The sequence below is a fragment of the Delphinapterus leucas genome, chromosome 5 (assembly GCF_059928025.1).
Source record: "Delphinapterus leucas isolate spDelLeu-1000000601 "Yukka" chromosome 5, BTC_Dleu_Yukka2, whole genome shotgun sequence".
Taxonomy (NCBI): domain Eukaryota; kingdom Metazoa; phylum Chordata; class Mammalia; order Artiodactyla; family Monodontidae; genus Delphinapterus; species Delphinapterus leucas.
In genome coordinates this window covers 113,581,550-113,608,108 of record NC_143133.1, presented here as the reverse complement: position 1 = coordinate 113,608,108, position 26,559 = coordinate 113,581,550, and the positions used below count along the sequence as shown (strand labels likewise).

Here is a 26,559-nt window from a genome sequence, read left to right as displayed (position 1 = left end):
GAAAGTCGGTGGCGTAGGTAGTAGACCTGGATGTAGGCGAGATAGATGATATCTACCAGAGGAAGAAGAGGAGGCGGCCAAGTCACTGCGCGCTCCCGGTTCCTCTTTCGCTTTCCTTTCCTTCTCCCTCAACCCTCCGCCCTACAGTAAATCAGCCCGCCTTCCTGACCTCAGTGACCCGGGTGACCCCGCCCACTCTCGTCTACGTGATTCCCGCCGTGAGGTAAAGCGCCGGTGGAACCCCGAGCCCGGCGGAAGAGGAGGACGACGAGAGGGGGAGGCTGCTGGGCCTGGCTAGGGCTCGTCGCGGAGCCGCGGCGAAGGGGGCGTTCGGGTGGTCCTCTCGCTCCTCCACCAGCTCATTGCGACGTAGCCTCCCAGGCCTAGGCCTCCTCCTCATCTCTGCCGGGCCCGGCCTCTGGCAGCAGCGGGTGACGCAGAAGGAACATCATGTCGTCCGCGGCCGACCCTCCGCCACCCCCGCCTCCCGAGAGCGCGCCTTCCAAGCCCGCAACCTCGGCCGCCGGCAGCGGGAACAACAACAGCAACAAAGGCGGCCCCGAGGGCGTCGCAGCCCAGGCGGCTGCCTCTGCGGCCAGCGCCGGCGCCGCGGACTCTGAGATGGAGGTGAGAGCGGCTCGTGGCGTGGGGAGACGGCGGGATAGGGAGGAGGAACTGGTTCCCTCGCCTCTGTGTTAGTGATGAGACGCAGAGCCGAACTTCACCCCTGTGCACCCAGATTCGGCCTCGGACCCTGTGGATCCGAAATGATGCTCTCACCCTTGGCCCTGTGCCTAGCCTATCCCAGCCGACTCAAATGGATCTCTGGCACTTCACATTTACATTATTTGTCTCTTTGGCGAACCTTGCCAAACCCTCGAACGCTCTTGTTAGACACATGTTCTTGATTACTGAGGCCGAGTGGGATTCTACCTTTTTTTTTTTTAAGCTAGACTCCCATAATTCCCTCGCCCATCTCTGAATCTCGATTTTAGTTTCCACTAAACTTGGGGGGAGGGCGAGGGAGATTTCCCCTTAGGAAAGAGGGTAGATGGGCGCGGTGGGGAAGGCATTTAAAAGGAGCGCCTCTGAGGACTCGGGCCTCCTTTTCTTCATCCCGGTCCTTGCGGGGGAGGTATCTGTTCCGGGCAGAAACAATGGCGAGAGCTGGATAGCCGAGGGCGCAGTGGGGATAAGCGGGGCGCAGCTGCTCCCTTGGAGGGAGAGGAGGCTCCTCCCAGGCACTGTTCCATGGGGAGGGAACTGACCAAGGCGGCAGCAGCTGTCTTGAACCCCCATCTCATTTGGGGAGGGGTGATGGATGGATGGATGAATGAGTTAGTGAGTCAGGGGCTTTCAGACCAGCGCAATTCCTCTTTGGGGGCCTTGGCCTTTTTTTTTGAAAATTGGTACCTTTCGCTGCCGAGCCTGTCTTCTGGGCTGGGGCTGGCCGGCCAGGGGATGGTGACAGTACTGCGGGGGTGGAAAGATTGGGGAACTGCCAGGCGGGTCTCTTGGGTGTGCTCCAAGGCTTTGCGCTGTCTGGGAACAAAGTGATTGCTTGCTCCTTCCAAATTTTATTCTTGGCCTTCAGTCTGTTTTGAGATATTTTATAGTTGCAGCCCAAAGATTTCTGGGAGTTTTCCATCCTTGGACAGATTGAGCGAAGGTAATACTGTTCTAAAAACGAACGTTGCTGCAGGATTAATAAGGAATTGGTAGCGCAGTTTACCATTGAAGCATTTGGCGCAGTAGTTTTATTTGGGCAACAGCGGTCTAATCTAGGGTGAAGTAACATGTTACTAGTTTTTGAAAGAACTTTTAGGTGACGGTGGGTTTTGGTGGATTAGGACATCTGGTGTTCTGTAGTTTTCAGTGACGAGGTTTGTTTCAAATTCATATCTGGTGTTGCCTGTTTTCTCTTTCTTCAGGTTTTAAATGGTTCTTTTGCATTCCCAGGGTTAACTTGGATTCCTGCTTCGTGGTTTAAGGGGGTTTGAAGTTTGACACTAAAAGCAATTGTATGTAAATATGCAGTTCTCTGCAAATTGCTGTCCTTAGTTGTCCTCAGCTTCTGAAAAGGGGCTGTCATTCAACTGTTGGAATAACAACCAAAGTCTCACAAGAGATGTTACGGAAACATCAGAAAGCAGAATAATTTAAAGCCTAAACTAAATATTTTGGCTTTCAGTTGCTATTTTTAAGTTAAAGTGGAATTAAAATTTAACTATGAATATTAATGTTACAACAAGTACCAAATGATGTCAGTGGTATTTTTATTTGCCAGATGGGGAAATTGAGTCTTCTGGTAAGTAGAACCCACATCTGGCTCTGAAGCTGACCCTTTCCCCGAATATCTTGCCCTTTCATATTCTTACAAAAAAGGTGTTTGACGATTTCATTTATTGAAGAATGACTTAGTTATTTTTACTTTCTTAGAATAGGAACATCAGTAATTTTATCAATCTTTTTACTGACTAGTTTTAGTTTTTATTTTTTCCTTCACATTATACTGTGATTTTTCTTTTCTTGGTCTTTTAATTTGGGTTTTTCCAAAATCATTTATTTTCTGACAGAGCCCACTTTCCTAGAAATATTAGCTAGTTTCCTATGTATTAGGTTAATTTTTTCTTTTTGCTTGGTACTGATAGGTTACGGAAGCAGTCTCATTTTTTGTTTATTATTGTGATCTTTTTGGCAATGTGGATGGGGCCTGTCTTTGTTCATCCTCATTTCTCAGTATTGACTCGACTGATAGGTAGGTACACTGTATACCAATAACTATATGACCTCAAGAGTCCTAAATCCAAACCTTTTTTTTTTTTTTTAATTAAAACTGTGAAAGAAATAATGACTGCTGTTGGAAAGCACATCTTATTTTTTTAGGATGTATTTGACCTTCCATGGTATCCCATTACCATTTTGTGAAGTAGGCTAGGTTGGTGGCTTTGTCATTTTTACTTGTGGAGACCAGGGATTTGTGATGAGCTTAAGGTTACACAGGTTCCTACAGGTCTTAGCAATGAAGTTAGACTTGAATTTGGGTCAGTTGACCTCTTACTTTTAGTGCTATACCAGCCCCATCCCCCCAACTTTTTAATCACAGGTAGCTTTATTACAGTATGTATTGACACACACAGATTAGTACATCATTAATGAAAATTAGACTTTTACCAGTTCTTCTTATGTTCTTTTAATGGATGAGTGGAACTTTGCAGTGTAGTTGTTGCTGTTATTTTGTTGTTGGTGGCGTTTTGAATGTCAGGGTGAATAAATTTGCAAAAATAGCACATTTATTACCAGTTAAGGAATCAGATTGTACTTAAAGGGTATTCACTTTAGGCTGCATGATGAAATTTTTTAATTTTCCAGAAGATGGGAATCACCGTGACTAATGCGGCTTTCCAGGTGTATTTGTGTAGCAGTACAGTAGATACTGCAATTTTATGATTAAAAGGGAACGTATTTTCTTCACATTTTATACTGTTGAATTTAGCTTCATAATTTTTGATTAGAAAACGAAACATTTGCTGAAAGTAATTTTGTTCTGGGATGATGGAGATAATAATCTTGTGTTTCAGTCTTGGCAATAGCCATGCAGTTTACATATTTGGATTAAATAAGTTATCATCATGGTATTTTTCATCAAGGTTTCCTATCAGGTAGGATGACAGCCATTTAAGTATCTGGGAAATTTGAGACAGGAGTGTATTACTTTGAATGTGTTTTGGGCAGAAATCAGTCTAATAATGGTGTGTTGAGTATTCTTGAAGAACAATCCATGATTTTTCCCTCCTACCAGGAAGTATTTGATGATGCGTCTCCTGGAAAGCAAAAAGAAATCCAAGAACCAGATCCTACCTATGAAGAAAAAATGGTATGTTCTAGGCATATGAAGAGTTTTATATAAGCTTTTATTAGGTGATTAAGTGTACCAAAATTGAAGCACAGATACCCAATTTAAATATGTATAACATGGAGTACTATAACTTTTGTACCTTACTTGACTTACTTGACTGTGTAAACCAAATATAGAAGTATTGCATGAATTCACATATTATGTAAATATGTGGGTTATGCTAACACCCCTTATATTTTAAGATTTAGCATTGGGAGTGAGGTGAGTTAAAGACCAGAGAAGTAATTATTCAAGGTAATGTTTATTCTGCATGTGTCTGGCATTGTACTCTACTGGTTATAAAGCAAATAATACATGCTCCTTGCCTACAGCCTTCTTACAATATGGATGGGATCTTTACAAAAGAGAATATGAATGTTATACTTGAAAAATACCCAGCTCATGTTTCATATCCTCTTAGGAAACTTTGTTTTACCCTAAGTTAACCAGTACCTACAAAGAGCTTTAAATTTAAATTTAGATTCAATAATAATGACTAATAGTGAATGATTATTATGTAGCAGGCCCTGTTCTAAGTGCTTTGTATGGATTAAACTCATTTAATTGTTTTGAAGTCTTAAAAAGTTAAAATAGCAGGTGTAATAATAACACCACTACACAACACAGTATGCTTCTTAAGAGTGGGGACAGTGTCTTCATCTTTCTGTCTTCAACACCCAGAACAATATCTGGCACATAGTACATTTTAACAAATCTTACTTTCCCCTTGTTCTTTGACTTTCTCTTCAATATCAATAAATGTTTCTGAATCTCTTAAATAGCTTCAAAATCCTAAAAGTATGCACATGTGTATATGTATACACATATATAGTGTGCATAATACATATTGCAATATGTAAAGTAGAAATGATGTATTATTCTATATGATTTCTATTACATTTATATATGTGTATATCTGTAACTGTCCTGCTGCCTTTCTTTGCTGTCAAACTTAATTGAAGAAAAAGATATAATTTCCAGCTCTACTTTTCCCATTTGTTCCTTTAATGCTTCACAACTTAGATTCTGTCATTAACACTGTACTAGTGATTCTAATGGCCAGTTCTTTGGCTTAATTGTAGTTTGATTTTCCTTGCTGTCACTTGTGTTTGACACCATTGACCACTCCACAGAGTTTTTTCTTGCCTTGAGAGACCTTTTTTTCCTTGATGATATCCTATTTACTTGACTAATTCCTTTGTCCTTCTCATTAATTCTGAACATTTGTTCTTGGACAGTTTGATCCTTGTCACTGGTTTTCATCTGCCATCTCTAAGTGAATACTTCAGATGCCTCCAACCATTGCATTTTCATTTGTTTGTTGGACATTTAAGTCCCTTTGGTACCTCTTATTTAGGAGTATCCAAAACTGAATTCCTTATCTCTACCCCACACTTACACTTAGGATTATCTCAATGAATGAAACTTTCTCTTAATAAATACCCAAGCTGTTACAGTACCTCATAGTTTTAATAGTCTTGGCAAATTTAACTTCATAAATATTTCTCTTATCTTTTCCTCATCACCCTAGTTCAGTATTCTTCTGTTGCATGAATTATTGTGTTGGCATCTTTATTTGGTTCCTTTCTGATGATCTGGCTTCTTCCACATCTCTTTGTGTTTTTGCAAAGTATATTTACAACACAAATCTGATTATATAATGGAGGTTTTCATGGTTCTTTACAATGCTTCTTGTCTTCACGGTTCCCTTTATTGTAAATTTTTTCTCACTTCCTACAGATTTTTTAGTCTCCTAGTTTAATTTCCTTTTTCAACATCATGATCTTGAGAAGCAGTTTTCTTCCAAGCAACTTCTTTATCATCTGCTAGATCCTATTCATAGGTAAGTCTTGATATCCACTCTTCATTCTTGAACCCAAGATGCTGAGTACTACTTGAGAAAACTAAAATAATAGTGCTGACTGGTACCGGAATAAGTTTATGGTTTTTACTGTCTTTGGCTTTCAACAATCCCATTTAGCCATTCTAAAACTTTGCCACTCTGATTAAGTGTTCTACTCCTTTTCTGCCACACCCTCATTTTCAGTCTTCCTCCACGAAGAATTGCAGGCCCATCATCAATTTACTTCCTCTCTGTTTCTAAGCATGTATGTTCTACTGTCCTGGTCGTTTCCTTCTGTCTTAGAGAAAGAAGCTTTTTCCAAGGCTATTGATTTTAATCTTCCATTTGATTTTATGCTTCATTCCTTTTAGGTTCCTAATCTTATTCTATTGTTTCTGATTTTTAGGAAGCGATTTTTCTCCTTAAACCTTTTTTTTTTAATTGAGGTGTAGTTGATTTACAGTGTTGTGCCAGTCTGTGCTGTACAGCAGAGTGACTCAGTTTTACACATATATGCATTCTTTTTTAATATTCTTTTCCATTATGGTTTATCCCAGGAGATTGGATGTAGTTCTGTGTGCTAAGAGTAGGACCTTATTGTTTATCCATTCTAAATGTACTAGTTTGCATCTACCAACCCCAAATTCCCAGTCCATCCCTCTTCCTCCCCTCCCCCCCATTGGCAACCACAAGTCTGATCTCTATGTCTGTGAGTCTGTTTTTATTTTGTAGATAGGTTCATTTTCCTTACCCCTCTTTTAAGATCTCAAGTCATTTTTATCTTAACCTTCTCATTTTTTCAAGCAGCAAGGTCTTTGCCTGTTATTCCCCTCAAACCTTTGCCACAGTTCTACTGAAAGCTTATTCTGTGTGTTCTGAACTTGGTTTTTTGCAACTAGTTTGTAACCGAGAGAGAATTTTGGAAATTATGGAATCTTTTGTAAGGCCCTGGTGAAACTTATATTTAATTCTTTAAGACAGTAGTTCTCAAACTTGACCTTGTAGAAGATAACAGAGAACAGAGATCTTGGATATTTTTGGTCTGATGGATCATGAACCACACTTTGAAAAAATACCACCTTAAGACATCTAGAGCCATTAAAGGTTTTTGAGCATTAGAGAGGTGTGATAAGGTCTAAGAATTGGGGGGACCCCCTCCCTTCTCTGTTGAAACATTACCTCTGTTCGGATTTTCCTGATCTTCCTGGTTAAAATTTCAGTGCTACTTGCACTTGCCATCACTCTGCTTTATTTTTACTTTTGAGTATTCATCATTTTCTGACAGTCTTACATAATTTACCTATTATGTTCTGTTTTCAATATTGGATTATAATGAAAACTTCTAAAGAAACAAAACACCTTTTCTGGTAGACACACAGAAGTATTTTTTGAATTGAATAGGTATTTATGAAGAAAATGTTGATTTGAAAATGTTTTTAAAGAAGTGAAGAATACATATTCAGTGATTTGAATACTGTAGAGTAGCTTTTACTTTAAAATATCTAGACTCTGACCTATCTGAATTTATTTCCAGAGCTTATTTATCTTGATCCAAACATAGCAACAATAATAGTCTTTTTTAAGTAGCAGCATCTTTCTCATTGCATGTTCTTGGCTTTTCTTTTATTATACATGTATTAGGAAATGAAATTGTGCAAAATACATATATGTATATGGATCTCAGTTCAGTACTTTAAAACAGTTTTTTAGTCTTCAGAAACAAACAACTGAAGCTTGTCATCTATAGGACATTACTAAGGAGAAACATGTTGACCTGTTGTTAGTTGTATGGATTGGGCTACATTTGTGGTCCAGTGAAACAGTCACCCTGTGCCTTCCTGATAGCAAATTGGGCTTCAGTTTTACCTTGGTATGATTTTTAAAAATTATGTTTTCCTTTAAGAAATACATAGTTTTTACAACATTACGATGTTTGAGTATCTCTGGTGTTTGCTAGGTAAAATATTGTTTTGGAATTCATTCTAAAATTGACATTTTAAGCATTTATAGGTAGAGATGTTGAGTTGAGTAACTGGTTTCTGTTTATTGAACTCTTGTCTTCTTGTTTTTCCTTTTTTTAACCAAACTGTTAGAGTGTCTGTAAAAAGTCTGTTGTCTTAAAGGCTCTAGATTTCCCTTGTTTATTTATTTTTATTTTTTAAAATTTTATGCAGTGTTTCACAGAACTAACCCCCGAGGGTTTTTTTTTTTTAAATAATTCTACAGCATTTCTATTTATTGATTGATTGATTGATAGGCTGTGTTGGGTCTTCGTTTCTGTGCGAGGGCTTTCTCTAGTTGCGACGAGTGGGGGCCACTCTTCATCGCGGTGCTCAGGCCTCAGTGTCGCGGCCTCTCTTGTTGAGGAGCACAGGCTCCAGACGCGCAGGCTCAGCACTTGTGGCTCACGGGCCTAGCTGCTCTGCGGCATGTGGGATCTTCCCAGACCAGGGCTCGAACCCGTGTCCCCTGCACCGGCAGGCAGACTCTCAACTGCTGTGCCACCAGGGAAGCCCCACCCTTGTTTATTTTTATAAAAACTTGATTTCAAGATCTTAAATGTTTTTTGGTTTAAATTCTTCCATTCTCTTTGTGTGATAAATAGGGAACATTCAAAGCAGTAGATCTTAGATATGAAAATAAGAAATGGTATTAAGAACTGCATTGTGTTAATGAATATTTCATGAACTTAATAGATGTTTTTCAAGCCTGATAGCCTTTTAAAATTTAAAACAGCCTAACTGATGAATGACCAATGCATTTTCCCCCCTTCTGAATAAATACACTTGTATTGCATAATGTCTTTTGATTTTTTATTTGATATTTTTTCGTCAACTGTATTGAAGTATAATTGACACACAATAGTTTTATATTTGTAATTCAGTGAGTTTTGGCAAACACATGCGGTCATTTAACCACCTTACAGTCATGATGTAGAACAGTTCTGTGATCCCCAAAACTTTTGCTCCTGCCCTCATCCCCTTGCCACTTCAGATCTGCTTTGTACGAAATCACTACTTAGAATTTCATATAAGCTGGATTGTACAGTATGTAGTCTTTTATGTTTGGTTTCTTTCATTTAGTATAATGCTTTTGAAACCCATCTGTGTTGTTACCCATAGCAGTAGTTTGTTCCTTTTAATTTCTGAGATTGTTGTGTGGAGGCATGTTGAAACCTTGATTTCTGAAGTTGTATTAATATTCTGATAAAATATGTTTTCAAATTTTTTGCAGCAAACTGACCGGGCAAATAGATTTGAGTATTTATTAAAGCAGACAGAACTGTTTGCACATTTCATTCAGCCTGCTGCTCAGAAGACTCCAACCTCACCTTTGAAGATGAAACCAGGGCGCCCACGAATAAAAAAGGATGAGAAACAGAACTTGCTGTCAGTTGGCGAGTGAGTAATATTTGATACTTAATAGTTGAAGCAAACTTATTTTTGATAGTCTTCATTAGGAGCATAAAATCACTTTATTAAAAAAAATTGTTTTGGTGCTGTTATTTTTTTGGCCTGATTGGCTTGGCAGGATATAGCCATACATGTATAAATAAATAAAAATTTGCATAATGCTTTATTTTTATATGGACTGAATAGGGAATTCAGATGTATTCCACTACTTGGAGTGGAAACAAATGCAGAGGTTAAGCGGCCTATTTAACATCACCTAGAAGGAATTAGAATAATCCAGCTTTGAACTTAGATCTGACTTGGGGTGTGCTCTGGTCTCCTAAACCACATACATGCATTGAGGGTATTGCTATTATCTGAAGTCTGTGCTTGTGTGTGGATGTTGTGATGATTTATGCCACAGCAGTTTGTTTAAAATTTTTGTTACATACTTAGTTATCTTTATATAAATTGAAGTGTCAAGGTGTATGATGACACTGTTAGGTGGTGGTTCAATATGTGTAAAGTAATTCTTACATGTTGAATTTATAAATTCTTTTTTAGAATTTGTGCTGGTTGGATAACTAAGATGTTCAGTTTGTAATAATAAATTTAGGGCAATCTCAGCTCCCTGGAATGGCTATATGTAATTTCCAAAGTGAAAAATGAAATGTGATCAGTAATTAAAATATGCTAGGTTATCTAAAAGAGGAGAGTACAAACTGTTATCAACACTGTTTAATTTACTACATAATATACAGAAACATGGAGGTATTAGCTCTATCTCAAGGGCATTATCATCAAAAAGCATATTACCTTAATTTTATTTGGGGTATTCTACTCATCTGATATATCTTTTTTGCTAATCCATTGTTTGTAACCAAAGTGCTTTTGTTTTAATACGTGTGAAACTTCATGAGAACTTTGCAATTCAGATGTATTTAAATTTTTCAGACTTGAAGTTTGCAGCTGTTTAAATAGCGTCAGTCTCGTGCTCTGGAAATGCAGACTGCTGTAATGGATATTGTTATGGGGTCATCAGTATGATGGCATGAGAAGAAACACTTCTATTAAGAGCCTGTAAGATAAAGATACCATGTAGTAAATAGATAAAAAATTGTTCAGCTTTGATCTTATTAGTGTTGGTGAAGAAAAGGAGTCTTGGTTAATAGATTTCTTTTCTACCCATCAAACCATCTTAAATGGAAAATTAGCTTAAGTGAAGTAATTAGGGTAATGGTACTGTCCTGTCCTTCAGTAAAAGTAGATATATGCTTTTTTTCCCCTTTCCATCATCCAGTTAACAATCAATGATGCCTCAATTTGAAGTAATAAAGCATATTCCAGCTTTTATCTTCAGTTTTAACAACCATAATAATTATCTTGATAATATATTGTGAAGGAGATTTTATAAAGAAAAAAACGAAGTTAAAATTCTCAGTTTATGGAGAATAACTTGGGGTTGGGGGGGGAGGGTAGATCTTTGCATAAGTTTCATAGGGTTGGAATGCAGAGAAGCACAAGAAATAACACACTAAGACCTTCTGATTAGAAGCACATAAAACAAACAAAAACATCCTTGCATTTTTATTGCCTTGGCCTGTATTTCTGAGGAATATTTCTCTGTCTGGGAAGGCTGATTATCCTCTCCCATCAAGCATGTAGTTTTGGTATAAATAAGCAGTAAGTTAGATTCAGAGGTCACAAGAGTGGAATAATCTACTGTTTTCTAATTTAAATGAAAATATTGTTGAAAATATGAAGGTATAATTGGAAACTTGAGAATTGGGGAGTAAATAGTTTTACTTACCTGAGTCCTTTAGAGATTAAGACATCTGGCAATATTATAACTACAGAAAATTAGTTATTAAGAGGAAGTCTCTGATTCTCTTGGGATGTAGAATCTGGGCAAGTGTATTTAAAATGCTTTGAGTAATTCTGATGAATCTAGTTAAGAGTCATTGCTTAAGCCCAAAGTCTCTATTCTGCATATTCTGCAGCTTTTGGTGAAAGCTGTAGTTTTAAAAATGTGACTTCTGGTACTATTTGAGGTCGAGGGGGGCAAAATACTTAACTTTAAAATGCAAATTATGAGGTTTTTCTGACTGCATATTTCCTTGAAATTAGATTATCACATTTATGTTTATCAGGTTCTGGTTAACCTAAGGTATTACTCTATTTTAAAAACTGTATGTATATCTTAGAAAGCCATGTAAAACATTTCAGGTTTAAATTTACTAATGATTTCTACTGTTTACTTTTTTGTCTTAATTTTCATCCCTGTTAAGAAATTATTGTGTAATCTTGGTCAGCCTCTTGACTATTATGTTGAAATAGTAGCTGGTAGTCAAAATTAAAGCCAAAACTCAAATCACTTGATTTTATTTTAAACTTGACAGCTATCGGCACCGAAGAACAGAGCAAGAGGAGGATGAAGAATTATTAACAGAAAGCTCCAAAGCAACCAATGTTTGCACTCGATTTGAAGACTCTCCATCATGTACGTTACACATATTTAATTACTTGATCTCTGAAACATCCCCTTGTGAGATATCCTTTGGTTAATGTTTTGGATTTTTCTTGGCTGTAATTTATAAATGGAATTTTTAGTGATCTTTTGAAATTTATTGATAGTGAAATGAACTTCAGATATTTTTTGGATGGAAGCCATAGTATATTAGTACAATAGTGGTGCTGTATTTCAAAGGGTCATAAAACGCCATTGTGCTTGTTGTGGCCTGAATGTATATGTAAAACTGGGAATGAAGTTTGCCTTATATTTGCCCCAGATAAGAAGACTAATGTGTAAAAAAGGGCACTTCATAAAGACTGTTTTTACTCATCTTCTGATTTTCTATCTGTTTTAAATTTTTTTCCAAAATGTACTTGTTATTAAAGGTTTTCCAAGAGAAAACATGGTTAACAAGGTTTAGGTTTTAACCATATATGATCTTGGTTGTCTGGTGGCACGGTTGTCTTCACTGAAGCCCAGCGTTTTTTTCCTGACCTCCTTTCTCTGTCTCACTTGATGACAAGTTTGTATGATCATAGTGGTTGTGAGCAAAAAAAAATTTATAATAGTCAATATAGGATGTATAGTTTGGATTTGTTATCTTAATAATTAGCAAACTGAACTTCGGGGAAGATAGGATTTGGTTAGAAATTCAGCAGGCTGGTTAAAGCGTGTACCTCCAGATTTTTTTTTTTTTTTTGCTACACAGTACGCAGTTTCCATTTCTTTTCATGAAGCTAGAGGCCAGAACCAGATTTACAAGGAGAAAGGAAATTTGAATGATTTGTTATCTCTTTCTCACATTCCTACATTGTAACTAGTTTTCTCAGCATTGATGAACTTTTCATCTCAAAGCAGTGTTTTTCAAAAGGGATGGAGTACAGAATACATAGTTTTTTTAAAAAGTTGGGTTATTTATGATCCATATACTTAGTAATTATTATGGGGTGGGAAATATGTAATAAACCCTGAAAGAGATACAGTTCCTTTTTTTAGGACCCCTTGGAAAAGTAAAAAAAGTAAATTAAGGAAGGGTAAAGGAAAAACTATCTCTTGTAATTCCTATTTCCCCTTTGTTAGGACAAAAACAAAGTCCCCAGAGGTCATCAGGGAAGGTGAAAACGTTTGGTTAGAAACACTTGTAGTAACATTGAAAAAGGAAATAGAGAGGCCAAAGAGTCTCTAGGACCAGTATATGGGTAACATAGGAACTGAGTGATTGAGGTACTCTGATGCCTCCTGTCATGGTTCCTGTACGTGGTTGTCTTCCATATCCGTCATCTTCACTCCATACCACCGCCACTACCTCCACTGATTTGAAACTTGCAAAATTCCCATTCTTAAGACCTAGTAAAGAAAGTACAGTCAGAATAAACATGTGTAGGCCCAAGTTAAACCTCTGAGTATCAGATGGAGGGGGAGCTTCCCACCTGTTTTTATTGTCTTTAAAATGTGCATGTCGTTTTTCTTTTGTTCTTAGATGTAAAATGGGGTAAACTGAGAGATTATCAGGTCCGAGGATTAAATTGGCTCATTTCTTTGTATGAGAACGGCATCAATGGTATCCTAGCAGATGAAATGGTATGTGTTTGATAGCTTTGTACAAGTCCACATTTTATAATTTAAAACCTTATACATCATTAGATTTATAAAAGTTAAGGCTTGCAGCATATAGTTTATTGATTATACTCTAGAACTGTTAGCAAACTAACCCTCTGTCAAACTGATAAAAGCTCACTTTAGTTGCATAAGTGGGATCTTACATCTGTACTTCAGCTGTGAGGAATTATTATCTATGAAAGTATAATAAATTTAAAAATAATACATTTTGAGAAACATGCCTTTGGTTGACTTTTACAATGTAATGATTTGGCCATCTCCCTTCAATTCTACAAAACACAGGTGGTGGGGTCAATTGAATGTCATCGAGAAATATTTTATCCATGATGGTAGCTTGTACAGTTCTGTCCCGTAAAACATTATATCTTGTTTACTATTTACTAGTTATGTAGTGAATGTTTTATGTTTCCCTATAGCTATAGTGCCAAGACAGTTGCTTAGAGAAAGTATGGAATCAAAAGAAATAGGTCTCAATTCTAGCTCTGCTAGGTGACCTTGGGAAAGTCACTTAAATATCTGGGCCTTATGGAGATGGTAATAGTACATCCTTCAAAGGCTTGTGAAGGTTAAATGACGTAACACTCGTAAACTTGACACATACCAAGTTTTTGCCATTTGTTAGCTGTACACATAGCTTTTCTTTTAAATGTTTCCGTATATGTCGGGAAGGATGAATATGGAAGTCTGTTTTGTTTTTGTATTTCATTGCTTTGTGTTTATTTTTCTTTCAGGGCCTGGGAAAGACTCTTCAAACAATTTCTCTTCTTGGGTACATGAAACACTATAGAAACATTCCTGGTCCTCATATGGTTTTGGTTCCTAAGTCTACATTACACAACTGGATGAGTGAATTCAAGAGATGGGTACCAACACTTAGATCTGTTTGTTTAATAGGAGATAAAGAACAAAGAGTAAGTTTCTCATATTTCATTACATTTTTGATATTAAAAGAATTTGAATTTAGGTTTTGTGGGAGGGGGATAACTAGAGGAGGGATAAAAGGAGAGAAAAAGGGTCCAATAATAAGCTTGGTCTTCACAAATATTAGTAATTTATAAGTGGAATATTTTTTTGATGGTTAAGATTTATACTATGAAAATGGAGTTGTAGGCTGTTGAAAGCTATAAGAATATAGTTGTTTTCTCCTGCTTTCTGGGGGTAGTTATAAAATCAAAGGCTTTGTCTCATTCTAGCAGCATTTTTTTTTTTTTTTTTTTTGCCGTACGTGGGCCTCTCACTGTTGTGGCCTCTCCCGTTGCGGAGCACAGGCTCCGGACGCGCAGGCTCAGCGGCCATGGCTCACGGGCCTAGTGCTCCGCGGCATGTGGGATCTTCCTGGACCAGGGCACGAACCTGTGTCCCCTGCATCGGCAGGCGGACTCTCAACCACTGCGCCACCAGGGAAGCCCCATTTTCTTATTTTTAAAAGAAGTTTTGAGTGTGTGAGGCGGTTAGAAATTTAATAGTAATTTGTAATAGTAAATAATAATGTAAATAGTAACGTGATGAGTCGGTATGATAACTATCGAAATAAGTTAAAATATTGATAAGTTGGCACATCCTTTTTGGAAGAAGATATGGAAATAATGACACTATTAAGAGTATAAAATTCATATTAAAAAATGTACTCATACTGCATTGAAGGACTATGTACCTAATTTTGTTTTCCCTTTATTCAGATATCAGTGATGACTCTAGATTTCTTTTCTCCCTTTTTGTATTCTAAGTTACAAAATTGCTTATTATGCTTTGAAGCCCAGTTTAACCAGTCTTTAGTTTCCTCACCTGTAAAATGAGGAAATTAATAGCAATGTCTTAATAGATGTATAAACATAAAAGGAATGAAAGTGCTTACTGCAAACTAGCCTTTACTCCTTATCTATCTTTATGTCAGAAAACTCTCTATCCTTTTCTAAACCTATGTGCTAAGAATTTCAGCACCTAGTGGAATCGAGGAAAGAAGACATTTTAATAGTTAGTCTGTTGACTTTTGTACCGAAGAATTTTGTCAGTTTGTTTTTACTAAATGGCTCTGACATGATTACTTCATGGTTAATGAAGTTACTTTGAGCTGGTTCTAGCTGCTTGCGTACTATAGATGACTCTTCTTTTTACTCTTCCCAATCCCCTTTTACATAGTAGATTACATCCTTGTCATCAGTAAATTTAATGTATAGTTTATTTCTGCATGGTGTAAATTTTTTCTTTTGCTACACAGGCTGCTTTTGTCAGAGACGTTTTATTACCAGGAGAATGGGATGTATGTGTAACATCTTATGAAATGCTTATTAAAGAGAAGTCTGTTTTCAAGAAATTTAATTGGAGGTACTTAGTTATAGATGAAGCTCACAGGATCAAAAATGAAAAATCGAAGGTAATTTGATATTTAGATGTGCAAATCATTTGTACCTTAGTTTAGAATTTGATCGATGTACAGAATATTCATTCTAATGATGAATTTGTTTCTTTCAGTTGTCAGAAATAGTGAGGGAATTCAAGACTACAAATCGACTATTATTAACTGGAACACCTCTTCAAAACAACCTGCATGAGCTTTGGTCACTTCTTAATTTTTTGTTGCCAGATGTCTTTAATTCAGCTGATGTAAGTATTTCTTATTATTTTCTAGTTGGAATAATGTTTTTTAATACTATACATTTTTGTAATAGAATTGGCCTGCTTCAGAAATCAAACAAATGGGGCTTCCCTGGCGGTGCAGTGGTTGAGAGTACACCTGCCGATGCAGGGGACACGGGTTCGTGCCCTGGTCTGGGAAGATCCCACATGCCGCGGAGCGGCTGGGCCCGTGAGCCATAGCCGCTGAGCCTGCGTGTCCGGAGCTCTGCAACGGGAGAGGCCACAACAGTGAGAGGCCTGTGTATCGCAAAACAAACAAACAAACAAATGAACTCATAGAAAAAGAGATCAGATTTGTGGTTACCAGAGGCAGAGGGAGGGGGGGAATTGGATGAAGCCAGTCAAAAGGCACAAAGTTTATTGTACTTATTTATCTTCCACTTATAAATAAGTACTAGAGATGTAATGTACAGCGTGATAAACGTAGTTAACACTGCTGTATGTTATACATGAAAGTTGTTGAGAGTAAACAACAACTAAGTAATTAATAGTAATAAATCCTAAGTTTTCATTACAAGGAAAAATATTTTTTCTGTTTCTTTGATTTTGTACATATATGAGATGATGGATGTTCTGTAAACATTGTGATAATCATTTCATGATGTGTGTAAGTCAAATCATTGTGCTGTACACCTTAAACTTATCCAGAGCTATGTGTCAGTTTATCTCAATAAAACCAGAAGAATAAAAAAAAAGAATTGGCCTACCTTTCAGTCTACTTGAGATAATCATTACTTTTTCACGCCTTTAGGTAGTTAGCCTCATGTAACCTACTAAGTTTTGTATGCATCCTGAGAATTTACTTTTGTGCCTTTTGATTTTAGTCTTATTTTAGAAATCATGGTTTGTTCTCTCTGGAATGTCATAGATTCACATTCTTATTTGGTGGTCCTGTTGGCCTGACATTGTTTCAGTGGCTCTAGGTGGACTGATTATGTTTTTAAGGTGCTCAGGGTGTTCCCCCAAGTGAATTTGCGTACTTCATGTTGCCTGTGTTTTAAGTCCCCAGGATGCCCTCTCCCCAAGATGGCCTTCAAGTTTGGTGAAATATGTCTAACCATTCTTTCTTACGGTCTAGCAAACATAGAACCTAATCCTCACCTTTGATAGATTATTTGCAGTGATGGAAATGGTTAATTAACTATTTGAACTGTTGGTTGTACTTAGGACCATAATGTACATTATATCGAGAGTCTGTGCTTATTAGTAATTTCATTTTTTTGTTGGACTAGAATTCATTTTTGACCCTTCGTTCCCATTGCTGGAGTGTGTGTGGCTTTGAAGAGCTTATTCAAATAAGTTCCAAAAAGGTGTTAATTTTGGTTTGTTGTGTTAAGTAAGGATCATTTTAAGAGTAGAGAAAATTGTGTTCTTGAAAGACATTTAGTCAGTGTCATCAAGCTACTTTAGTTCTGCTTTATGTATTTTGATTTTGTTTTTGAGATAATTTTTTTCCTACCACATTGACACTTCCATTTGTTTAATAATCTCTGCTAAAGCTTTGTTTTAGTTAACACAGTGAACTCTAAGATTATGTTTACTAACAAAGCAAATACAGTTGACCCTGAACAATACAAGTTTGAACTGGGCGGGTCCACATTTTTTTTTTCTTTCAGTAGTAAATACTATAGTTCTGCATGATCCACAGTGGGAGGGCTGACTATAAGTTACATGTGGATTTTCAACTGCATAGAGTATTGGTGCTCCTAACCTCTGCATTGTTCAAGGGTCAGCTGTATATAATAAATATGCTAAAGAGGTAAGGAAAGGGAAACTGTCCTTGTTCAAATCCTACCCAAATACTAATGAAATGCTGATAATCTCAATTTCACTTTTAGTAAGTTTAATGAAAATTGACATTGCTCTAGAAAGCTTGTGTTTGAGTAGTCTGAATGGTCTTTGAGAACAAACTGTGGTTTTAATTTTTAAGGTTTTCTGAAACTGAAGAAGGATATTTTTTCAAGGATATTGATTTTCTAATTCTGTAAAACTTGGTTTCTAACAGTTTTCTTTTCACTATGAAACTTGGCATCTGGATGTTTTTGAGAAAAATGTTAAGGGAAATTATGATTCTCAAACTAGTTCTAAAATTAATTGCTAACAATAGCGCATATGAAAAAGAATTGAACTAAATGATTTTTGTGGTTCACAACTCAAACATTAAATTAATTTTAGAAATTATTGTTATATGCTATATAACTAGCATAACGGTATTTGTAGTTAATATTATCTCTGATCTTAACGTATTTTTTATTTGTTAATCTAGGACTTTGATTCCTGGTTTGATACAAACAATTGCCTTGGGGATCAAAAGCTAGTTGAGAGGCTTCATATGGTAAGTATTTTGGAGTAGGGTTAGAAAGCATATTTCCAATGGGAAAAATGCTATAGATTTAAATTAGTGGATTATTTTTCTGTTAACAGAAAGCACAGTGGCTTTAGCATCAGATCTGTTTGAATCCTGCCCACTTAACTGCTTAATCTTATGATGGGAGGAGGGGTAATATAGGCAGTTTTAGCCTTAGAACCTAGGGTGGAATACTAACTTTATGAAGGAAAAAAATAATCCCTTAGGGTTAAAAAAGTACAGTGGGGGAAAGAAGAGTTGCATAAGGACTTAATATAGATAAGTTTTGGAAGCTTAGTTCCATTTACATTCCATAGGAGAATCTAACAGATTTTGTTCTAAAAGGCCAAAGGTCCATCTGTTGTTCTTACATCCAGTGACTGTGTGTAAGCAGTTGCTAATAGCTCAGTGCGAGAAGAGTTGATGTGTTTTTGCCGTGAAGTATGGCTTCGTTTCTTCCTGTGGAGATTCACAAGTGAAAGTTGGTAGGAAGATAGAAATTTCTCTGATAGACCACAGATTGTGATACCCTGGCCTGCAGGGTAAATCATGTAAGCATGACATAGAAGGCCTTTCATGACCTAACTTAGGGTTCCTCAACTTTTGTTGACATTCTGGTGTAAATAATTTTTTGGAGGGCGAGGAAGGGTGGCTTTCTTGTTTGACAGCATCCCCAGGGCTTCTGTGCTCTAGATGTCAGAGTATATGCCCTCATTTGTGATAATGAAAAATGTTTCTAGGCATTATAAACATGTCTCGCAGGGCAACATTGCCCCTCCTCCAAAATGTTAACCATTCGAGTATTTTCCAACTTTTGTTTCACTTCTTATATCAAGCTTTAATTTGCTAGAGTTGCTGGCCCCATTGTCAGTTTTCTGTAAACATTGTGCTAATCTCAGTCTCTCTGCTTACCTTTTTTGCCACATCTAGTATCCCCTTTCCTGCCCTCTTACTGATAACACCTAAGCCAAGACTCAGTGGTGATGTCACTTTCTCCACTGAATACCCAGGCTGAGGCCAGCCTAGAGACTCCTTCTGTATATTCTATCTTTACTAATCTTGACATTCTAAGTTATAGGACTTTGCACAGGGTACTGAAATGACTTGTTTACACATGTTTTCCCTGCTGCATTGTAAACACAAAGGCAGAGTATGTCTTAACATTTGTTCTTGTATCCCTAGCACAATGCCTGGCTCAAAGTGGATATTTGATTAAGGGGAAAAAATTAAAAATTTTATGAATGTTCCGATATTTCTTTCTACATAAATTAATTTTTAAGATACTTTAAAATTCTATGTACTGAAATTTTATTTTGTTAAACATTTGAAGATGATGATCTAGACACCTTTGTTTCAATTTAGATGGCATTCAAGCATGTAAGCACTCAGATTTATCTGTTTGAAGGACTGTGGAGTATATATGTAGGCTTTGCTTTAATAAATAGATGGGTACATGTAGGTAAAGCATACTAAAATCCACACAACAGAATACCAGTTTTGGCATTTGTTTGTTTGTATGAAGATACTTACCAAATCAGGGGGAAAAGGTCTGGTGGCTACCATTCTGCTCTGTCCTGAAAGTCCCACCATAGCTCCTGTGATCTCATAATGAAAGAGTATATTCACAATCACATGGGTGTACTTAGGAATGAGATAATTCTTGTCATATGAGTTTTCTATTGTTGCAACACCCCCCAGCACCCCCAAAAACCCGCACCAAAACCTAAATTGTATGTGTTTTAATAATTCCAGAAGTTATGACTTGGCTCAGAGGGCTCTTTGCTGGTTTTACCTGTACTTATCCAGCTGCATATACCTGGACGGTTCTGGAAGAGAGCCAGTGGGGCTGAAGGTCCTTGCTCATGTGTCTGGCAGTTGGTGCTAGCTTCCGGCTAGGGCCACACTAGCTTCCTTATGTGATGGCATTAGAGTACTGTTGCTTATTATTTTTCTCACCAATTTTTAATTTGTTTTGTGGTGATTATATTTTTATAAGCTAGTGTAAATAGAACAAAGGACGACACAAATAAAAGGATATCTTTAGTTTTATAGATGTCAACTGCATACAACATTGGTATGTCTCACAAGTATAATGTTGTGTAAAAGAAACCAGATATAAATGAGCATGAGTCTTTATAGTTAAAAACAGGCAAAACTAATTTATGATGTTAAAATGTATGAATATTGCTTACCTTTGGGAAGAAAAAGGGGGATAGTGACTGGTAAGGTTACAGAAGGATTTATGGGATGTTCTATTTATCTAGGAGATGGTTACATGGGTATGTTTACTTGATTAAAATGCATCGAACTGTATATTCACGATTTGTATACTTTACATTTGTCTACTTCCATAAGAAAATGGTAGTAAATTTAAAAACTGTAACCATGAAGACATCTTAATGTAGACCTAGCCATTTCTTAAGTAATGTTAGACAGTCGACATGCAGGTAACTAGTTTGAAATCTGAGAGGCAATGAATGTTGAAAATATCATCTTGAAAATTTACTATTTTTAATACTTTATGACAGTATATATTTTTTAAAAATTTTTGGTGGAGTATAGTTGCTTTACAATGTTGTGTTAGTTTCTGCTGTACAGCAAAGTGAATCAGCCATAGGTATTACATACAACCCCTCTTTTTTGGATTTCCATCCCATTTAACTCACCACAGAGCATTGAGTAGAGTTCCCTGTGCTACACAGCAGGCTCTCACTAGTTATCTGTTTTATACATAGTATCAATAGTGTATATATATCAGTCCCAATCTCCCAGTTCATCTCGCCCTCCCCTTCTCCCTTGGTATCCATACATTTTCTACATCTCTTTCTGCTTTGTAAATAAGATCCTCTATACCAGTTTTTTCAGATTCCACATATATGCGTTAATATAAGATTAATTTTTCTCTTTCTATGTATTGAAAAAATATTAATCTTAACATTACTCTTTAGGAAATCACTAATAATAAGCTATATATTTGGAAGGAAGAAGTCCTAAGAATAATTTGATGTCCAAGAAGATACATTTATTTCTATGTATTTAATAGACACTTTTGAGATCCTGAAATAATACTTATATTACAGATAAGGTCATCTGCATTTCTTTTTGCTCTTTTAAGGTTTTGCGTCCATTCCTCCTTCGTCGAATTAAGGCTGATGTTGAAAAGAGTTTGCCTCCAAAGAAGGAAGTAAAAATCTATGTGGGTCTCAGCAAAATGCAAAGGGAATGGTATGTGTACTGAGACGTTTTTGAAATCACTCTTGATCCTGTACTAACTTTCATTTGTATTTTATTTTCCTAACTTGTGTTGTCAAGGAATTCTGTTTGCTGGATTGAACTCAGCCTAAAGAGTTTCCCAGTCGTATAATTAGGACTTGCTAATCAAATTTGTGATGCAAAGCCTTTATTAGATGAAGGAATCAAGTTGGGAGGTTTATGAATTCAAAAATTAAACTTGGCATTTAACAGGGATGCATTTAAAGCCTGCTGCTTGGGTTTCTATAAAAGAAGCTGTGGTGGCACAGATGTGAGACGTGGTTAACCCGGTGGTTCATAAATACTGGCCCATGGGCTAGTGTTAGTCCCTGATGAAGTTGGAGATTGTAGAGGTATGAGAAAACATAAGTGCTTTCTCTTATCGCAGAAAGCTACGTTTATTTAATTTAAAAGACTCCGTTCTGAGTTGATGTTTTATTTTAGGCAGGATAAAATGTCCTTTTGTGAAATTATGGTGATGACACATGGTAGCTACTTTTACAATACTTGAATAGGACATACTAAAAAAGTTGAAAACCTTGTAAGTTTTTATTATCTTTTTCTTCTTTTCTTTTTTTTTGAATTTTATTTTTTTATACAGCAGGTTCTTATTAGTCATCAATTTTATACACATCAGTGTATACATGTCAATCCTAATCTCCCAATTCATCACAGCACCACCACCACCCCCCTGCGGCTTTCCCCCCTTGGTGTCCATACGTTTGTTCTCTACATCTGTGTCTCAGTTTCTGCCCTGCAAACCGGTATATCTGTACCATTTTTCTAGGTTCCACATATACGCGTTAATATACGATATTTGTTTTTCCTCTTTCTGACTGACTTCACTCTGTACGACAGTCTCTAGATTCATCCACATCTCTACAAATGACTCAATTTCGTTCCTTTTTATGACCGAGTAATATTCCATTGTATATATGTACCACATCTTCTTCATCCATTCGTCTGGTGCTGGACATTTAGGTTGCCTTCATGACCTGGCTATTGTAAATAGTGCTGCAATGAACATTGGGGTGCGTGTGTCCTTTTGAATTATGGTTATCTCTGGGTATACGCCCAGTAGTGGGATTGCTGGGTCATATGGTAATTCTGTTTTGAGTTTTTTAAGGAACCTCTGTACTGTTCTCCATAGGGGCTGTATCATTTACATTCCCACCAACAGTGCAAGAGGGTTCCTCTTTCTCCACACCCTCTCCAGCATTTGTTGTTTGTAGATTGTTTGATGATGCCCATTCTAACTGGTGTGAGGTGATACCTCATTTTACTTTTGATTTGCATTTCTCTAACAATTAGTGATGTTGAGCAGCTTTTCATGTGCTTATTGGCCATCTGTATGTCTTCTTTGGAGAAATGTCTATCTAGGTCTTCTGCCCGTTTTTGGATTTGTTTTTTTGATATTGAGCTGCATGAGCTGTTTATGTATTTTGGAGATTAATCCTTTGTCCGTTGCTTTGTTTGCAAATATTTACTCCCATTCTGAGGGTTGTCTTTTTGTCTTGTTTGTAGTTTCCTTTGCTTTGCAAAAGCTTTTAAGTTTCATTAGGTCCCGTTCGTTTATTTTTGTTTTTATTTCCATTACTCTAGGCGGTGGGTCAAAAAAGATCTTGCTGTGATTTATGTGAAAGAGTGTTCTTCCTATGTTTTCCTCTAAGAGTTTTATAGTGTCCGGTCTTAACATTTAGGTCTCTCATCCATTTTGAGTTTATTTTTGTGTATGGTGTTAGGGAGTGTTCTGATTTCATTCTTTTACATGTAGCTTTCCACTTTTCCCAGCATCAGTTATTGAAGAGACTGTCTTTTCTCCATTGTACATGCTTGCCTCCTTTGTCATAGATTAGTTGACCATAGGTGCGTGGGTTTATCTCTGGGCTTTCTGTCCTGTTCCATTGATCTATATCTCTGTTTTTGAGCCAGTACCATATTGTCTTGATTACTGTAGCTTTGTATTATAGTCTGAAGTCAGGGAGTCTGATTCTTCCAGCTCTGCTTTTTTCCCTCAAGACTGCTTTGGCTATTCGGGGTCTTTTGTGTCTCCATACAAATTTTAAAATTTTTTGTTCTAGTTCTGTAAAAAATGCCATTGGTAATTTGATAGGGATTGCATTGAATCGGTAGATTGTTTGGGTAGTATAGTCGTTTTCACAGTGTTGATTCTTCCAATCCAAGAACATGGTATATCTCTCCATCTGTTTGTATCATCTTTAATTTCTTTCATCAGTGTCTTATAGTTTTCTGCATACAGGTTTTTTGTCTCCCTAGGTAGGTTTATTCCTAGGTATTTTATTCTTTTTGTTGCAATGGTAAATGGGAGTGTTTCCTTAATTTCTCTTCCAGATTTTTCATCATTAGTGTATAGGAATGCAAGAGGTTTCTGTGCATTATTTTTGTATCTTGCTACTTTACCAAATTCATTGATTAGCTCTAGTCGTTTTCTGGTGGCATCTTTAGGATTCTCTATTATCATGTCATCTGCAAACAGTGACAGTTTTAGTACTTCTTTTCCAATTTGGAGTCCTTTTATTTCTTTTTCTTCTCTGATTGCCATGGCTAGGACTTCCAAAACTATGTAATAATAGTGGTGAGAGTGGACATCCTTGTCTTGTTCCTGATCTTAAAAGAAATGCTTTCAGTTTTTCACCATTGAGAATGATGTTTGCTGTGGGTTTGTCGTATATGGCCTTTATTATGTTGAGGTAGGTTCCCTCTATGCCCACTTTCTGGAGAGTTTTCATCATAAATAGGTGTTGAATTTTTCAAAAGCTTTTTCTTCATCTATTGAGATGATCATATGGTTTTTATTCAATTTATTAACATGGTGTATCACATTGATTGATTTGCGTGTATTAAAGAATCCTTGCATCCCTGGGATAAATCCCACTTGATCATGGTGTATGATCCTTTTAATGTGTTGTTGGATTCTGTTTGCTAGTATTTTGTTGAGGATTTTTGCATCTATATTCATCAGTGATATTGGTCTGTTATTTTCTTTTTTTGTAGTATCTTTGTCTGGTTTTGGTATCGGGGTGATGGTGGCCTCATAGAATGAGTTTGGGAGTGTTCCTTCCTCTGCAGTTTTTTGGAAGAGTTTGAGAAGGATGGGTGTTAGCTCTTGTATAAATGTTTGATAGAATTTACCTGTGAAGCCATCTGGTCCTGGACTTTTGTTTGTTGGAAGAGTTTTAATCACAGTTTCAATTTTATTACTTGTAGATTGATCTGTTCATATTTTCTTTTTCTTCCTGGTTCAGTCTTGGAAGGTTATACCTTTCTAAGAATTTGTCCATTTCTTCCAGATTGTCCGTTTTATTGGCATAGAGTTGCTTGTAGTAGTCTCTTAGGGTGCTTTGTATTTCTGCGGTGTCTGTTGTATCTTCTCCTTTTCCATTTCTAATTTTATTGATTTGAGTCCTCTCCCTCTTTTTCTTGATGAGTCTGGCTAATGGTTTATCAATTTTGTTTATCTTCTCAAAGAACCAGCTTTTAGTTTTATTGATCTTTGCTATTGTTTTCTTTGTTTCTATTTCATTTATTTCTGCTCTCATCTTTATGATTTCTTTCCTTCTACTAACTTTGGGTTTTGTTGTTCTTTCTCTAGTTCCTTTAGGTGTAAGGTTAGATTGTTTATTTGAGGCTTCTGTTGTTTCTTGAGGTAGGCTTGTATTGCTATAAACTTCCCTCTTAGAACTGCTTTTGCTGCGTCCCATAGGTTTTGGATTGTCGTGTTTTCATTGTCATTTGTCTCTAGGTATTTTTAAATTTCCTCTTCGATTTCTTCAGTGATCTCTTGGTTATTTAGTAACATATTGTTTAGCCTCCATGTGTTTGTGTTTTTTACGTTTTTTTCCCTGTAATTGATTTCTAATCTCATAGTGTGGTCAGAAAAGATGCTTGATATGATTTCAATTTCCTTAAATTTATTGAGGCTTGATTTGTGACCCAAGATGTGATCTATCCTGGAGAATATTCCATGCGCACTTGAGAAAAAAGTGTAATCTGCTGCTTTTGGATGGAATGTCCTATAATTATCAATTAAATCTGTCTGGTCCGCTGTGTCATTTAAAGCTTGTGTTTCCTTAGTAATTTTCTGTTTGGATGATCTGTCCATTGGTGTAAGTGAGGTGTTAAAGTCCCCTCACTATTATTGTGTTACTGTCGATTTCCTCTTTTATAGCTGTTAGCAGTTGCCTTATGTATTGAGGTGCTCCTATGTTAGGAGTATATATATTTATAATTGTTATATCTTCTTCTTGGATTGATCCCTTGGATTGATCAATCCCTTGAATTGATCATTATGTAGTGTCCTTCCTTGTCTCATGCAACATTCTTTATTTTAAAGTCTGTTTTATCTGAAATGAGTATTGCTACTCCAGCTTTCTTTCGATTTCCATTTGCATGGAATATCTTTTTCCATCCCCTCACTTTCAGTCTGTATGTGTCCCTAGGTCTGAAGTGGGTCTCTTATAGACAGCATACATGGGTCTTGTTTTTGTATCCATTCTGCGAGCCTGTGTCTTTTGGTTGGAGCATTTAATCCGTTCACGTTTAAGGTAATTATCGATATGTATGTTCCTATTACCATTTTCTTAATTGTTTTAGGTTTGTTTTTGTAGGTCCTTTTTTTCTCTTTGTGTTTCCCACTTAGAGAAGTTCCTTTAGCTTTTATTGTAGAGCTGGTTTGGTGGTGCTGAATTCTCTTATCTTTTGCTTGTCTGTAAAGCTTTTGATTTCTCCATTGAATCTGAATGAGATCCTTGCTGGGTAGAGTACTCTTGGTTTTAGGTTCTTCCCTTTCATCACTTAAAATATGTCATGCCATTCCCTTCTGGCTCGTAGAGTTTCTAGTAGAAATCAGCTGGTTAACTTTATGGGAGTTCCCTTGTATGTTGTTGTTTTTCCCTTGCTGCTTTCAATAATTTTTCTTTGTATTTAATTTTTGCCAATTTGGTTACTATGTGTCTTGGTGTGTTTCTCCCTGGGTTCGTGCTGTATAGAACTCTCTGCGCTTCCTGGATTTGGGTGGCCATTTCCTTTCCCATGTTA

At 36.7% G+C, this 26,559-nt stretch overlaps 1 protein-coding gene across 1 annotated transcript in view; it reads left to right on the top strand.

The window, feature by feature from the left end:
- The window catches only part of SMARCA5 (SNF2 related chromatin remodeling ATPase 5), a 46,558-nt gene continuing 19,999 nt past the window's right edge, over positions 1-26,559 (top strand). Inside the window, exons 1-10 of the mRNA XM_022599632.3 lie at positions 1-627; positions 3,803-3,877; positions 8,976-9,142; positions 11,533-11,633; positions 13,126-13,226; positions 13,997-14,176; positions 15,484-15,639; positions 15,738-15,869; positions 18,169-18,237; positions 21,365-21,474. Coding sequence (XP_022455340.1) covers positions 451-627; positions 3,803-3,877; positions 8,976-9,142; positions 11,533-11,633; positions 13,126-13,226; positions 13,997-14,176; positions 15,484-15,639; positions 15,738-15,869; positions 18,169-18,237; positions 21,365-21,474 — 1,268 coding nt within the window. The 5' untranslated portion in view covers positions 1-450. The remainder of the gene's footprint in view (positions 628-3,802; positions 3,878-8,975; positions 9,143-11,532; positions 11,634-13,125; positions 13,227-13,996; positions 14,177-15,483; positions 15,640-15,737; positions 15,870-18,168; positions 18,238-21,364; positions 21,475-26,559) is intronic.